This window comes from Pygoscelis adeliae, unplaced genomic scaffold (assembly GCF_000699105.1).
Source record: "Pygoscelis adeliae isolate BGI_AS28 unplaced genomic scaffold, ASM69910v1 Scaffold427, whole genome shotgun sequence".
Lineage (NCBI taxonomy): Eukaryota > Metazoa > Chordata > Aves > Sphenisciformes > Spheniscidae > Pygoscelis > Pygoscelis adeliae.
In genome coordinates, this window is record NW_008825214.1 from 63,308 (window position 1) to 80,722 (window position 17,415).

General features: G+C 42.0%; 2 protein-coding genes across 2 annotated transcripts in view; both read right to left on the reverse strand.

Annotated features, from left to right (window-relative positions):
* Nucleotides 1–4,659, reverse strand: part of CUEDC1 (CUE domain containing 1) — a 28,225-nt gene extending 23,566 nt beyond the window's left edge. The window contains exon 1 of the mRNA XM_009329122.1: nucleotides 4,587–4,659. Within this exon, the coding sequence (XP_009327397.1) occupies nucleotides 4,587–4,659 (73 nt within the window). The remainder of the gene's footprint in view (nucleotides 1–4,586) is intronic.
* Nucleotides 3,852–17,415, reverse strand: part of VEZF1 (vascular endothelial zinc finger 1) — a 29,526-nt gene continuing 15,962 nt past the window's right edge. The window contains exons 2-7 of the mRNA XM_009329123.1: nucleotides 12,966–13,663; nucleotides 12,175–12,238; nucleotides 10,973–11,156; nucleotides 9,363–9,503; nucleotides 7,022–7,066; nucleotides 3,852–6,680 (exon numbers count right to left, since the gene is read on the reverse strand). Coding sequence (XP_009327398.1) covers nucleotides 6,253–6,680; nucleotides 7,022–7,066; nucleotides 9,363–9,503; nucleotides 10,973–11,156; nucleotides 12,175–12,238; nucleotides 12,966–13,663 — 1,560 coding nt within the window. The 3' untranslated portion in view covers nucleotides 3,852–6,252. The remainder of the gene's footprint in view (nucleotides 6,681–7,021; nucleotides 7,067–9,362; nucleotides 9,504–10,972; nucleotides 11,157–12,174; nucleotides 12,239–12,965; nucleotides 13,664–17,415) is intronic.

A 17,415-nucleotide genomic window follows, 5' to 3' on the forward strand; every position in this document is an offset into this window, starting at 1 on the left:
AGTGTCCGGAGGAGAGCTGCTCTCCGGGGCTGGTTTTCGGTCTCCTCCACACCTTTCGAGCATCCCAGGCTCCTGGATTTCAGACCACCAGCCCCGTGCACGCATGGGGTAAGGAAGAGGACGCACCACTCCTGCCCCAAGGGCTGAACGTGAGAGACGGATTATAACAAAGCATCACTTCGACCACAGATAGAAAGCAGCCATCCCCGGTATCCAGCGCTACAGCGTCTGACAGCTTGCAGCCATACCACATAACAGCTCAGGACGGGAAGCGATCTCCTCTTACAAATTACAGGAGCCAATTTACACAGGGCAAACACTTCCCGTTTTGCAGAGACCGGAGTGGGACCGCAGACGGCAGCGGGTCAGGGCCTCCGCTTCCCTCATAGCTCTCTAAATCCTTCCAGACACGCTGCGGGAGGAACACTGCACCTCCGGGCGACCGCAGCCGGCCTCCCACAGCACCCTGCCGCGGCCAGCACGACCGGCTCGGAAGCACGTCTGTGGACGCCGGACCCCGAGCACACATTTGGGGATGGTCCAAAGCTCTCGCAGGATGGCCCTCCGTGCAGAGGTTTTTCCCCACTCAGTCGTTTCATCCGTGCCTGGCAGCTAAGCGATCCTTAGCCTGGGTAAAAAATCTGTAAGGCTTTGACAAGGAACACAGACATCAGTAAGAGTGAAAACATTAGAGGCAAACCTTCGGCTTTCAGTGCGTACAAGTACATGTGCCACAACGTTTGCTTTCCCAAAGTTAAGCGCAGATCAGCGTCTCCTCTGCGACACGGCGCCTCGCAGTGAGCTTTGTTGACTGCAATCTCTTTTTCCTAATCCAGGCTTGTTTCGGGGAAAACAGGCGATTTTATCGAATTTCTTTACTGTCCTTTGATACGGGTCTTAGCTGCTAATGACGCTAGGAAGTAAAAAGAAATGGGAATAGAAATACACAACTATGAAGAATTAAAATAGTGAATTTAATTCAGCCAGTTCCAACTAAATTGGTAATTCCCTGAAAAACAAACCTTGCACAGAAAACACAACACAAATGTTTTTGTCTTGACAGCTGGCGAGAACAACTGAGTGAAAAGGTGAATGGTGAATATTTCTGCCTTCTCTGAAAAACAAAAGGTGCCGTACATTCTGAACACGCCCCTTGTTTTTTTACTAAATGGGTTGATTTTGGAGGTGGCTATTGGAAAGGCTTTGCAAGGAAAGCAGAGGTCTATACTCTGATACAAGCAGTAATTCCAGGTGCCCACGCTGAAATGTTTTACAAATGTCTGGCTTTCAAAAAGCGCTTATGTTTCCTTAAAGAAAAACCCAGGGCTTTTAAAAATGGCCCAAATTAGCCCAGAAACCGGAGGAACCAAAAAAATCTATTATTATTTTTAAAAAATCCTAAGCCCGGCTTTCCCAGCGGTCTTTACTTGGGCTTCAGAGAGATGCAATGTACAACGAAATGATGTGACGTTAACGCTCTCGCCAGCCCGGGATGAGGGAGCTGGCTGGACAGCCTGGCTCAGTTTCTCTTAGCACTGAAATACTTTTTCCAAACCAATACCAAAAAAGGTTTGTTTCTAGGTCAAGACCTCAGTACTAAATTTTAACCACGGGCTGACAGTCAAATCTGAACACAGCTGTAAAACGGATTCGCAATAGAAGCTCAGGCATTCTTTTCTAATTAGAAGACAGTCATTGAGCCTTGCGCGTTTAAAGGTGAAAGCTATTTTTGACATAAAAATTAGCACGTAGTTCCTCTGTCATCCTTCAGTTGCTGCTCTGGAAGCTGTGAGCGAATGATCCGAAGAGAAGAAGCATAAACACACTGAGTTAAACTAATAGGTAGAAGGGGATCAAGTTTTAAGTTTTATTCTGCCTGACAATTAGGAGAGGAAGAGATTTATTTTTACTTACTATTTAGCCTAAAAAGCACTGGTGAAAAGGTCCACTTAAGCGCTGAGACAGACCTCAAAGGCATTTAAAAACTTGAAGTGCTTTTAATAGCTGCCTTTTGAAAATACCATTAAATCTGTTTCTGAGATGGATAAACTAAGCCACCAGTAAAGCAAGGCAGGAGCTTTCAGAAGGACCCAGCAGTGAAAAACCGTGGTCCGGTTCTCAACAACTCAGCTCCCATACGGGGACCCCCCAAGATGAAAAAAATACCGGAGTACTGGATGCTCTTAAAAACCCGAGCGTTCTTTAAATCCAGATTTTCCTTCCTTCTTTCTTTGGTGGGAATCTAACCCTGACAGCCTTGAAAATTAACCCCAAGCGGTTTTCAAAATACGGCTCAGAGTGGCTGTTTCTAAAATAAAAGTGAGCGAAGAGCGAGCAGAACTTGGAGGGCTTATCGCCACCAGTAATGCCACCGACTAATCCCTCGGCAGCCCCAGCCCCTTTATGTAACCTGGGATTGCTGCAGCTCAAACGGCTTATTGGTGTTTTTCTTTAAACCTCTCGTGGACAAATGCAAACACATTAAATACTTCTTTCTTCTGCCACTCTAAAGAAGAAGTTATTGTAAGAGGGGAAAAAAAAATATTTTATTTGTGAACAATGGCAAATAGAATTTAACTCGTAAGCCAAGAATAACACGTGTTCCTCTCTCATCCGCGATCTTGACTGAACAGAAATCTTCCCAATTTACAACACTCGGGTATAACTCTCCAATGGTAAGACATAAAAGGTCAAATCCCAAATTTCTCCTCACCGCAAACACCCTCTGGAAGTGGTGGGGTGTTCCAAATAAAGAAGAAAACGTGCCCAAGGTAAACCATTTATACAATTTCCTGGCAGCGTGGGTGGCTGTGCCACAGTACTTACTTCCCCGTGGCCCGCTTCCCCGCAGTGCCTCGCCAGCAGAGCCAGGCACCCGCAGGCTCTCCTTGCCCACAGGACGAGTTTTCGTGCCATTGATCTGACTGTTCTGACTTCCGACAGCACAAATCCTTCCAAGGCAAAATACAACTTTAAAACTTTCAGTCGGTGCTACGCCATTAACCTAATGCTGAATGCTTATGGAAACTTAAGAAGAAAAAAATAAAACCCCTATTGAACTACTTGCAATCGGAGACCTGAATGGGCTCGATATAAAACCCACTCAAATCAACGGCAGCAATAGGCTTCCCTGGATGTTGGACTAGATCCAGCTTAAAAGTTTCCATGAAATAAACTAGGCTAAGCGCATCAGCTGCATAGAAACTAACTCAGTGTAACAGGAGCATCTGTTCTTCACATCCACCATTTTCTTAGTCTTAACTTCCCAGCGCTGCAGTGACACAAGTTGCCGTACAGATCACTCATCGCTGTCGCGCAACTACACGTCGTCTCCCGACAGCAGCTGGCCTTATTGCCTCGCCCTACTGTGGATGAACCAGCGATTATAAGGTAGCACGCATGCCGTATAAACTACTTGACCAGGTCGCTTTTGTTTGTCAAAAAACAGCTTAATGTATTTCGTATGATGGCATTACAAAGTGAAATTAATGTCTGTATTGAGACAGCTGAGGAGCACACCTCGGAACCATTTATACACAGTACAAAGCAAATGTTTACCCAAGTACAAATGAAACAGGTTGACAATTAGCTAATGTAGCTTTGTGGACATAAACCAGGTACATTCGAGCAGAACCAACATAAAATAAAAAGGAAACAGCCCTTTTCCTATCCCATGCTAACAGCACCACGGTTAGTGGTTTGGGAAGCCTCTGTCACGTTGAAAAATCTCCTTGCCGGTGTTTAATGTGTTTATTCTACTGCTACTCTGCTGGGATAAAAATAACATCGGCAGGGCACGCTAGCTGTACAAAGGACCCACTGTCAATACTACAGTAATTGACAACATACAATTAAGTCTCACACCTGTTTATTGTAAGTAATTCATAGATAACCACTTCTAGTACACATTTTCATATCGGCTTTTAATGCTTTTGTTTTTTTAAGCTCAGGGACACCCAAACGTCATCTAAGGGTCATCTCTGCCATTTACCCAGATCCAGAACGCTACACCTACTATGTGAAACTGGTGCAAGTTGGTGTCACTGCCACGGGTGACGGAGATGGCTTGGAAACTACACATCCCAACATGCAAGGCCCCACCAGCGCGGGCTGCTCTACGCTACGGGAGGAAGGAGTTTCGCTGGGGTGCGTTCGCCTCGCACGCCTCGTTTCGGCCGTATCAGCCTAAGTCATGCAGCTGCCTGCACGCAATGCTCTACACAGTGCAAAAACAAAGACCTCTACACATCTGGAGTAAGAACAGTGGTAACAAAGTCATAGCTACATATTCTTCTCTACATTTTTGTTTATTGAGACAAACTAATTAAAAGGCACAAACATAGGGCATATGTTTACATGGACATTATAACAAACATATACATTAAAAGTGTAGGAATGTGTTTCCTTTCTGCTAAACAGAAAGTTCCTAAGCTTTTATATATACAAAAGTTGTACAATTTGATGTCCTAAAGTACAAAAGATCATTTATAAAATTATTTTACACTAAGCTCTATTTTTTTGTTTTTGTTTTTGTTTTACTATGTAGTCCAAGCCCCTAGAACAGTTTCACGTAATGATACAGATACCTGTCACCTGAGCCAGCCGCCTGGCAATCACTGCTTGTACTGACACGGCAGGGTAGAAACGGAAGCAGTCCATTTTGACTAGTCAGTCCTGCTAGCACTCCGTGAAAATGCGCACACGCTAATCTCCATAGCTTTCAACTTCATTAAGATAAAAACATCTCAACTGCAATTTTATTTTTTTTTTTTAATGTAGAGTCTTCGGTTTAGGGTGTTGGTTTTTTTTAAACAAAGTTTTAAAAACGTGAATATGTGACATGATAGTCTAAAAAGTATATCTGTTTCCCTAGATTTTGCTTTCTACTTTATGTACAGATAAACAGGTTAAGAAATAAAAAGCACATGTAGCTTAAACATGTGTGACCATTTGTGGAGAAGTTCTGGGCTGGATAGTTTAAACCATCACCCCAGAACTCCCACAAATTGATAGAAATGTGTTAACACAATAGAAGAATAACGTAAAAATGATGATGTTTGCAAATATTTACAAAGTTGAACAGATTTGCACAACACTTGATTAAGAAATAGGGGAGAAATTAAAAGACGCTCTCTGCTTGTCCTGGAGGGGCATCCTACCTAGTTAGTGGTTAGAATAAAAACTGTATACAATTTAATATAAGACAAAACTTCTAGTGAACAACTAACACGTCTGTCCCCTGCTGTAACACCAGCAGGCTCTGATTGGGAGGCAGAGGGCATAAAAATCATACCCAGTGCCTCCAGAATCTTCCAGCTTAAAGCAATATTTCTTAAGTTTCAAAGCACTCCTTTTGCTCCTAGATAAGAGTCCCATAGGGGTCTGACTGTTCAGAGACCATGTTTACATACATTTTGACTCCTCTTCTGTCAGCCATGGCTGTTTCTCACTAAACAATAACAGATTTTTTAAAAAAACGTTGACTACAATGCTATATTCCCTTAGGGTAATATGTTGGGTAATATTTACATCTCCAAATATCAGGTCACAATCCCTATTATATGTTGAAGTTAGAATGATAAGTTATCATATGCTTTGCATATCAGAGCTGGTATCACCTTTCCCATAGGGAATGCTGCCTGAAATTATCATATTCCCAAAGGTAAAATGCATATTTTCTCCAAAATGCATTTTTTTTTTTAAATGACAACATTGTAATGCATTTACTCATAAAAAAAAACAAAACATCAACACAGACAAAGATTCTACACTAGCTCAGAAACAGTGGACTTAATGACCGGCAAGTTAAAATTAGCCATCCACCCTGTTAAAGATACAGAGGGGTCTGTGCTAGTGTTTAGATTAAAATAATTTTCTAAGTTATAATTTGGGGAATAAAACATAAAACTGTTTTTTAATTACTTTTTTTTTTTTTTTAAACTCTGGCAAGTAAGTATCTGCTCTAATTCAGCATCAGTCAGCTAAAAAGTAAAACTTACTTTAAATGAAGTGCTCCAGTGAAACTCAAGTTTGAACCATATGAGCCAAATCAACAGGGGAAGATGCTACTATGGTCTCTGATGGTGCATGTTGCCCCAGTGTCTTAGTCTGAATTTATTATTAACTAAAACAAAACAAAAAAAAAAACAAAACAAAAAACCCAACAAAAAAAAAAACAACCAAACAAAACCCAAAAAAGAACTGCTGGTAAGGATTCCATTTTAATCCTTTTTAATACTGTTTAGAAATTCTTTACCAGGGAGGAGACGTGGGCAAGGCCTGGGGCAGGAAAGGCATGCTTTCTACTGGTCTCATTGCTATATTTAACGGACCAGCTAACGTCATTGGTGTGGGGAGGTTCATGGGAGATGTTATAGTGACTGGATGCGCTATATTCACTGGAGCGGTTACTGGGGTAGGTAAATTGACTGGTGTGGTGAGCGTTAATGGAGATGTCATGGATAATGGACTTGTTATAGTTACAGGATGCCCTAGGTTCATCGGACTGGATATATTAACTGCACTTGATACATTTACTGGACTTCTCATGCTCATTGCAGCTGCCACTGTGACTGGGTTTGTGATAGTCCCAGAAGCCACAGAGGACGTTATATTGAATGGAGTAGTAAGAGTCACAGGCGTAGTAGCAGCAGTGGAGGTTTGGCACAAGTTAGCAGCTTCTAAAAATGAGACATAAAAAGACAAAAAGTTTTTAACACATAAAAAACCATGGACAAGATTTAAAAAAAAACAAAAACAAAAACCAAAACCAAACAAGAACAGGTACAAATTCTGGAATAATTTTCTTTAGGAATTATTAGTAAGTTAAAACTGTTAACAATCTATAGCCTACAAGAAATACAAACTCTCATGCAGTTCATTTCAATTCAATATTTTTTTCCTGAGAAGTCAAGCGAGGTTGTCTTATAAAGAGGGTTTCGATGTTCATAAAAACAGTATCGTACAGTCAAAAAAATCCTCCCAAGAGGAACATTATAAATAGAGGAGAGAGTGTACATACCGAATGGTACGTACTCTATAGCCTTCTCAAAGGTGAACTGACATTCTGTGAAGGTTTTAAAAAGTCATTATTAGGGACTGATAAGCAAAGCTTGTTTCAATATTTACCTGCTTATTTCAGTCTTAATTATTGCTACTAAATTGTTCCACTGATCACAGTACTTCTACTTAGCAATTTTCAAGGCTACCCAGTCAGTACATCTTTCAACCCCCACTATCTCCTCAGCTTTCACATAAGCTACAGCTCCACACCAAGTTGTTTTGTTTTGTGGTTTTTTGGGTTGTTTTGTTGTTGGTTTTTTTTTTTTTACTTTGTTTTGCAGTAAGCAGGAATTAAGTGCCAAACAAGGGAGACCCAGGAGGCCAGTGCCCGGCCCTGCTGCCAGTGGGCTCTAGCAGGGCCGGGCACTGGGGGAGCGGGCACCGGCGGTCCGGGACGGCGGAGGGATCACTAGGCATCCATCAGCACCACCTGCCGGCTACCCATACTAGAAGGCTCCAAAAACAGAAGCGGGCCGGTGGACACGGGTAAAGGGAAGGGATGACTGCTAGAGAAACCGACAAAAATATATTCTAGATCAACGTTACGGCACTTCTAAGTCGTGTCTTATTCCACATTTGTAGGGTAGGACACCAAGCTCAGTCTACACCCACGTTTCAGGAGGTAAGCCAGGAGCAAAGAGTCCACTCTTGCCACTTGGGCAATACAAATGTACCAAGACAGAGTTAACTTTGAAAGCAACATTAGCCCCATTCAAGGGTTACTGTTGGTTCTTCAAAGTCCATATCTAGGAGGGGTGGAAAGGAAGGGAAAAAAAAAGAGTAAAAAAAAAAACAAAAAACAAAAACAAACTGTGAAAATAAATCGTATTAGACTAAAAAAATCCCATATAGTGTTGTAAAGCCAACACAACAGGTGGCACTAGCACAGGAGAACCAGCATGGAAAGAGTAGCACATAGGCATGGCACTGACTGGTCTAGCTTTACCTTCCAAGCACAGTAATACGCAAAGACACATCCCACCCCATGCCCCTTCCCCAATTAAGTTAAGCTAATATCATCAATCTGACAACACTTCTACCCACCCGCCTCCCTCACCCACCGTTCTGTCCAAAACCACTGTTTCTTTTGAAGCATATTCAGTAATCTCAATAAGAAAAGAAGGGAAGAGGGAACAAGACATAGGAAGGAACAAGCAGAAAAAAAAATTCTCAGAGATTTTCTAAATCTGACACCCATTTGCTTTATCTATTTAGTGGCCTGATGATATTTAATGTTTCTGTTATCGCTACATTTTAACATGAATAAGCTGCTTCTATACTGTGTGATCACAGAATTCAATTCAACTGGAATAACAATCAAGGCAAAAGGAGCTAGCAGCCTAATACACAAACAAGACCTAGAAAAGAAAAAAAGATTGAAGAAACTGAAAGGAAGTTTAGGAGAAAAGAAAAAAAATGAGGTGAGTCAAGAACATTTATCACTAAAAACAGGTAGTGAAAAACAGTAAGTGGTTACTAAGAATTTCTTCTAAAACATGTAATCCACGAGAGTCACATGAGAGGCATTAGAAATCAAACTGTTGTGAAAAGAGTAAGCTAGCGGTAACGGGAGACTTTAAACTACTACACTCCTAATGACATTAAATTGAAGCAATCTGTTCTTTACAAAACTGACACATTGACCAACAACAGGAAGCTATTCATCTTCAATTACAGTAGCATAGGTATATGTAAGCTGTGAGCTAGCAGTAATGAAAAACACGATCACTTATTCGTTATTTCTGTAATGAAAAAAAAACAACAAAGAGATAGAAGAGTAAGTTCTATGAGTTCTAGAAAACTTTATGCAAAGACAGTTACGTGATGATAAAGCGAATGGAATAAACTGGGAGAGAAAAGATGAAAGGGACACAGAAAGCACCCACATGCAAACTGATGATGATGCAACGACAGAGGGTGGTATGTGTGTGTGTATATATACATATATATATATGCACACTAGTTAACAACTGGTAAATATGCATAAACACAGCCAAAACCACATGCAAGTAAAAAAAAACAGACTCTTGCCTTGGAGCAGACACAAACATCCTTTATAATTGATGGCTGCTACGTACACATTCAAGCGCAGAGACCAAAGGGAACCAAGTAGTAAGGAGTTCATTTACAACAGCGTCATTTCGGTCATGTTATCCTCTTGCTAGTTTTTAGCTATTACTTCTAACATCGAGAATGAAATTTTCATGTAAGACATCCTTTTCTGACATCTTAAACTCCCTATGTAACTGTAAACTCCAGTATCTTATAAAACCAAGACCATAAATATTGTTTTGTTTTACCTTTCTTCCTTGCTTTGACGGCCTCTTCCCATAATCTCAGGGTCTCTACCTGCTTTCCAGGCCAACTTGTTACATGTTGCTGCTGCTGCTGTTGCTGCTGCTGCTGCTGCTTCTGATTGCTGGTCTCTTCACTCATGCATGCTATGCCAATTAAGTAAAAACACAAATTCACCTTGAAAAGTTATTGTTTTCTGCTGAGATGACAAAGGCTTCTTCTGTAAAGAGCGTGTGGAATCTCGCAGGATTTCAAGAGCAAAAAATCACAGAAGTGTTTAAAACCATGTAATTAATTCTGTGTTTTATAGAACTACTTTTCCAAGATCTAAAAACCAAAGTGTAAGTCAGAAGCACCTGCTTTCACTGCCAAAAATGAACTTCCTTTCTGATTATTTTGTTTGTATTTTAGGAAGAATGAAATAAAAGACTACAATGAGTCTCTAGAATTCAAGCCGGTTAGCTGATTCCACTTTTCTAAACTTCAGCTCCAGTTAAAAAAAAAAAAAAAGCCTTTTTACTTTTTATTGCAAGTATGGCTTAAAATTTTCAGTTTACCTTTACATCACAGAACAGCATGTTACTACTCTCTGGCCGCATTACAGCTCATCATTTCCACCTCTAACAACTGCTGTAAATGCCTCGTGTGAACTGGCTTAGCACCACCGAACTGGCTTGGGAAGCCAGAGCTGTAACCCTATACCTTGAAAAATACTTCACATCCAAATTTCTTATTAAGCTCAACAATCAGACACTTTAGACATTCCCGGTACCTTCAAATTATCCAGGAGTAACAGGAACTGCAAAGATGTAAATTAATACTGTTTAAAAGGCTTTAAGGACAAAGTTTCCAAAGACATTCCTTACTTGTCCCTCTTGATTCCTTTGAAAACTCGTCTTATATCACTAACCATGTAGGTTAACTTAAGTTACAGGTATTTTAATAGGGAAGATTTGAAAGTCAAGTCTGTCTTTGCTTACTAGGCACTCCCAGGTTCAGGCTTCAGCACTTCCACAGAGTTTAAGACTAGAAGGAACTATTACAAACATCTCATTTGAACTCCTGCACACCACCAGTCAAATGCCATTCATGCCCAAAACATATCGGGCCTGGATTTAAATGCTTTTCTTGTCAGCTACTGCCAGAGCGAGGAACCACTGAGCCCCTGTCTCAAAGCTCAGAGAAAGCAGAGAGATCTTTCTCCTAATTTTGATGAGCTTTAGATGAGGCTTCAAACCTGAAACTTGGCAGATCTTAGCAGTTCTTAAATATTCTAAAATCTCCAGGATTATCTGTTGGACTTTTAGGGCTGTACGGTTCAGGAAGAAGCATTGTACTTAGAAGCTGAGAAAACTTGGGAACTCCTTTCTTCAAGAGATGGGTTATTCTCACAAACTGCAGGGCATTCCTAAGGGATAAGAGCACAGCCTAGCAGCAAACTAAATTCCACATATGCCAATTTCTTGAGCTGAAGAAGATCCTGTTATCAAATACCTATTTTTAATAGGTGTGAATACCCAGACTGATAGGTATGTTTTTGCATTTTAACGTAATCAAAGGCAATTCCCTTTGCAAACACATTGTTATTAAAAATGTTTTTAAAATGTTCACCTACTTTTATTGATGCCTTGTTTACAGGTATTACAGTTGATACTTTGGCTCTGCCCGTGTGTCTTTAAGTGGCTGGTGATATATGCTGCACTCAGAAGTTTACCACAGATATTACACGATACCTTTCCTTCATGGCGCACCATGTGTGTCCGCAGTCTGTCTTTGGTGGCAAAGGCAGCAGTGCACGTCTATATGAAGGACAACAGTTACACTTGAAGTGCAGACAGCATCAGCACAGTATGAATTACATGCCCACTGTAAGCCTATTTTACCTTGTAGGTGCAAACAGTATCCTAAGGATATTGACAACCTTAAGTTTTACCTGTATTTATAGAGAAACCAAAATCAAACTACTAAACAGAGACTGAAAACGGAAATTGGCTTCTGAGACAATGATGACAAAAATCATACTCTATACTACTTGAACTTTCTTAAAATAGCGAGTTGTCGTACCTACCAAAACAAGAGGTAGCTTATAAAAAAAACCTACAGCAGGCAAAGTTGGGTTTTGATAACAATTTTACTGCACGAATCTGAACTTGGTATCTTAAGTTGCTCAATTACTTCTGTTCCCATCCAAATCAGAACAAGGAAATGAAACCTTTTTCTAACACTATTCCTTTTACACAAGACTTTTATTTAATACGATGAGTCACTAAAACACAGGCTGGAACAAGCATGGATATTCCAAGCAAAACAGTTAATTGTTCAAGGACAGTCAAGTTATTTCTCTTATACTCAGTCATCAACTTATGAATACCTGCTTTCACCTTCCAGCAAAGTAACGGATCCAGAATCAACTATTCCAATCCATTTTAAATGGATATACTGAGAAACATATTTGATTTAAATATGCTGAGAAACACGTTGCACACATTACTCTGGTAATCAGCACTGAGCTGAGGACGCTGTTACAATCCTACTACTAAGTTAAGCATACCGTAAAACAGCGCACCTGCGTTGTTCTCCAAGAAAGCAAAAAGCCTCTAATCCTCCTAAAAAAGTAGCCACAGCATCCTTTTAAACTGCCTCTACACTTACATCAGAACTACAGTGCTGCTGGTACGTAAGGTGGATGCGACTTTATTCCTAAACTTGCTTTCCAACGAAAAATCCAGGAGCAAATACAGTTCTGAAAAGATTATTCACCTGAGATTCTAATGATACAATAACGTATTGTTCTTAATAAATCATTTTAACCCTTACTTGGCATTTGAAGGGTCTCTCTGTTGAGTGAACATGTTTAACGTGACAGCTTAAATGATCAGGCCTGCAAAAAAAGAGAGGAACAGAAAAGAAAATGCATACTGTTACAAATACATAGTAAGGACACCTTGGCTAGCGGTGCTGAACACTGCGCTGATGACCCCTTCCAGCCCACATCCCTCTGCATGACGAGAATAAATACGTTCCCCGTACCTACGCAGTGGCCTTCAGCTAGAGTAACACATAGTTACGCTGAGACCAACCTGCAGTTTAAAACTTAACCGTGTTCTTCTTACACACCTGAAAATGGTACGTTTGTGTGAAGGTGACAGATCAACAGCACTAGAGGTTGACGTTCTCTCTGTTGCAAGCACAGATATAAATACAGCCAGCAGCAATGCAAGCTCCCCCACAATGCTCTGTCAGTACGCCTCAACCTTGCTCCGAGACAAGGAGACAGTTTGCCTGCCATGCCTCATTCGGTCATTGACCTTTGCAAAGGCTGGTAAAGGGGCTCCGTGGTCACCACCAGTGACACAGACACGCGTCCTACGGGACCTGGATGAGGTCACGAAATCATTTCAAAACACTCTCATAAAAGAGTGACCACTTTTGGCCACTGCCAATCTGGCTCAGATCAAGACCCACGCCCTAGAGGTAAACAAGGCTCTTTATCCCCTCACCAATCTTCTAAGATGTCTGGTTCTCCTAGCCCCTCGCTATGATAGCTTAACCCTTCTTGGTTATGAAAAGCCAATACTTGAGCTCGCCTGGGATTTTCTACATGGTACCTCGAGAAGCCTTTTCCACAAACACCACAGGTGTATGGTTTCGTGATGCCACCTTCATGAGACCTCACGTGGTAGGTCATGCGATCCTTTCTCTTGAAGCGCTGATTGCAAATTGGACATTCAAAGGGTTTTTCATCTGAGTGGGACAGCTTGTGCCGGTTGAGGTGGTAGACATCCCTGAAGGCCTTTCCGCACATCTCACAAGCGTGGTTCTTCTTAACGGGCTTGCTGGGCTTCTTCACCGTCTGAGTCACTGTCATAGCCGTTGCGCCGGCACTACTGCTGGGGTTGGTGGCAGAGGAAGACGTAGTGACTGTGGACAGGATGCCTGCGATAGTCGAAACCAATGAACTTCGGCTGTTGTCACCAGCGATGGTCGAGATAAGGGGCACCATTGTGGTGGGAGTTTTCTTTGGCCGTGACACTAATTTTATCCCTGTGTGGCAGGACTCGTGACGCCTCAAATGGTAGCTGTCCCTGAAAGCTTTGCTGCAGTAAGTGCACACAAAGGAGGTTTTAGGTTTTTCCTTTTTAATCCCAACAATAGCATCCTTTAATGTTTCTGGTGCAGGCTGAGGTTTCTGCGTTATTGGTAAGGGCAGAATCGGCTTCTGATCAGGTGGCTCAACAGCAGAGCTCAGGAGAGGCAACAAGCTGTTCTGTGCTGCCTGCTGTTGGTGATGTGAGGCTTCGTGTGCCTAAAACCAAACATTCACACTTAAATTCTATTGATGGGTGCTCACTCTGACACGGTGAGAACATTTACAAACTACAGGAAAGCACATTCTAGACCAAAAGCCATTGAAGTAACAACTGGAAAAGGTTACATAATTTTGTTTTTGGACAGGATAAACCGCTCGCACTTTAAATGCATTCGCTGTGCAGATTCTGTGGTAAGCGTAGGAAGGCACACATCATAACAATCAAATAATTATTAAGTTTCCGGAGGGCAACACTTCTTATGGAAAACAACTAGGTGCTTGTCAGATCTTTTACTAACGCAGTGTTTGATCTTTACCTAACAGATAACTTGTTTTGCTAACGATCATATCAGATGCCACCTTGGGACTATCTTTGGAGCGTATGAATGTACTGATGGGAGTTGCAAAATACCGCCCCACCTTTAATCCAAGCTTAGTGCACACTGAGAATTAAACTGCAGCCACAGAGAGCCAGGATGCGATAAGGTGTCTTATTCAAACAACGTGTTCATACCAGTGTGTTAGCGCTGAAACCAAAGCAACTTGGATCGAGAGCTGTCTAAAGCCACGTTTCTATATTTAGCAGGTTCCCGCCGCATTTATACACTGACCACTGTGCTCTCTGCGTCTGGAAGCTAATAAGAATAGCGACATGTTCTTTTTCTCTTCATCAGCGGCTACTTTGTGATAGGAAGAGAAGCTAATCGATAAGCACTGGTAGACATCTAGAGATGCTGGAGAACACGGGGCAGGGCGGGGAGGGGGGGGTGCGTGTGTGTGATGGTGAAAAAAAGCTGTTTCAAAACAGCCAATGTTTTGAAGAAACATTGAAACAGACCTGAAAGCTGTTTCAAAACAGCCAATACCAACTGACTCTGAACTACAGAATCAGTGGGAGAAGCTAAAGGGAAGAGACAGAGGGGGACCCCCCAGGAGCATGCCACAGCAAGCACCGCTCAGCTGAGCTGCAGCCTGCGCCACTACGGGCTGTTCCACACCACGCTTGTATTACGCGCTGTTTATTCTAAGGCAGAAAACACTGTTATTAAAACTCACCCAGTCAGACTGGGACAAAACCCTAGCAGACACAATTTTAAAGTGGTTTAGAAACCACACAGACCAATTCAGCCTAATGGAGCATTAAAATAAATCACTCAAGCACCTTAAGCCAGTTTAAGCGCATCTGTATTCAAGATGTGCCTCAGTCTCATCAGACCAGTTTTAAATCAGTCTCGTTATTAACGCAGCGTGCCAGGTCTGAAGCTGAGTTTGGGGAAACTTGCATTCCCATTAGATCAGTACTGCAGCCTTCCAGGACTTCTTCCCTACGGTTTCCTTCACAAAGTAACACGTACTTCACTTCACGACTCGAGGCTGTGAGAGCTGAATAAAACGCTGTGCTGGCTTGCAACCCCCAACTTGTCTACTTTTACGTTGGTTGAGGATGGACAGCTTTATGAAATGCACTCAGGCTAATACTCTTCCTAAGTGAATCCGTTTCACCGCGTCCTTTGGAGAAGTCAGTATTTCTAGAAGCTCACTTTGGGACTTTTTCTTAGTTGCATCCAGCTCCGGCCACTTTGCCTCTCTCGATCGCAGCAGCGACTACAGCCACCTCCGTGCAACTCTCCCTCGGCTGCAGGGGGGCTCCCACCTCCTCCTGCCACCGCACAAGCCCTGCATCACCTTAGCCACTCATTTTTTGGGAGCACGGTGCCAGTGATCTTTGGATAAAAGCCACCGGGGGGTACACACTAACCCACGTGGGTATGAATATGTGCTCCCTAACACTCCAAGCCTATCTGACAGGAAAACGGTTCACGGGAGAAAGCCCGGATTCGGTATGATAACGGGAGACAAAACTTGCAGGAATCGTTAGGAGCCAGGCCAGCCCGTCCGTTTTTATCTGCATTTTACGTCCCATCTGTGCCGAAGCTTGGGATGCAACAGGTAAGCTGAACGTTACCACACCGCGCCTGGCCACAGCAGCCGCCTCGAACAACAGCCTAAGGGCTGTTGCAGCAGCGATTGCTGAAGAGTCGAATGCAGAACTCTCCTGGAGGCTACGCTGCTAAATCAGGGCACGGCACACGCTCCAGCTTCTCCATTAAACTTTTGCCTGACTTCAGTGACAACTGTGGATTTTCAACCATTTATTTTCCATGTTTTTAAAAAGCGATTGAGACATCTACATTGCATAAAAAGAATATAGTATGTACAATACACATTGAAAGTACAATATTAAGCAAGTTGTGTACTTAAATACAACTTTAATTTTAAAAAGTTCTGAAATGTTTTACAGCCAACTTTAAATAAGCATTAAACAATGTTGTTAAACTGCATCAGAAGACACTTAAGAGCACCTAAGGATAGCTCCAGAGATACAGTTTCAAAGGCAGAGCTAGTAGATCGGATAATAGAGCCCAAATCCTTTGGACAAGGTTCAAACTTCTGCAGTTTATGGATATTTTTAAGCCTTAAAGAATCGTCAGCACTCCGAGGTAATGATGCACTTACTCCTACGGAACCAACAGAGACGGTGGACATAAAACAATGTATATTCATAAGGCTACAGGCTATGAAGCCGCTGCTTATAGAAGTCTGCTTATCTTGGTTCCCAGATAGCCAGTGTTATTAGCGTCGCTGTCTTTCTAACAACCCCTCTTTGCAACGAGCAGTATTCCTCAGTTTCCAAGGGCTGCCTGCATTAAAGCCTTTTAAAAAAGGATCAGGCGGGGTTGTTTTTTTTTTTAACTCGCTGTTCGAGAAGGGAAGACAGCACCTGCTGCATGCCTCTCGCAAGTCATTTTTATTCAGGCACAGACCACGGATTTACTTGACCTAGCATTAATGTCAAGTCAACATTTTTGCGATATTTTGATCGCCTGGGACAGGCTCTCGTGCAAAATACCCTCGTTCTATCACTAATTTTTTCTTTCCTGGGGGGCAGTAAACAAAAAAACCTGTAATTCGTGACCCGGAGTGGTAGGATGTGGCATTGTGAACTTCCAATGCCAGAGGCTAAAATATTTTCGCGCTCCAGCCTTAATGTGAGAGCAACAAATTAGCATGAGTCATATCTTGAACACTCTGTTTGATGGATGATTCCTCCTCACATTAACAGATACAACTTTCACTTTCTGAGCAGATACTAAAAGTGGTTTTCAAAATATGCATTTCAGGGACTAATAATATCCAAACAAGAGCTGCTTATTCAGTCTCACAATTGTTTCTTTAAAAAGATACAATTCATCAAAATGCCACCTAAACACAATCAAACGACGTTATTTGGAAAGAGCAATTTACAGTCACATATCCCACCGCTAGCAAGACTAAAATTAAGACATTGCAACCTCCTCTAAAAACATTTTGCTAAAAATTACAACTTTACACACCGCGTATTAAACTGTCCCTTAGAAATCCGGTCACAGCTGAAACACACACTTGGTAAAACTCCCCCCGCGAAGAATGAGCGTGTACGTTCAGTCACTTGCATTTGTTATTTAACTGGTACCGGGAAGGGGGGCCGGCCGGGAGGGGCTTTTAAATCCACTTTTTGCTACTAGTTTTAACTAATCAGCTGGATGTTGGCTGACGTGCTGTTGGCGAGAATGGGAAGAAGAACAACTAAAGTCACATCAGGAGTATCTTAACAGTGCTTTCTGCTGGGCGCATTAGGATGCTCGCACCCTAAATCGTTGGTTTTAACAAAATGACTCAAGAAATGATATTCAGCATTTATTATGAGG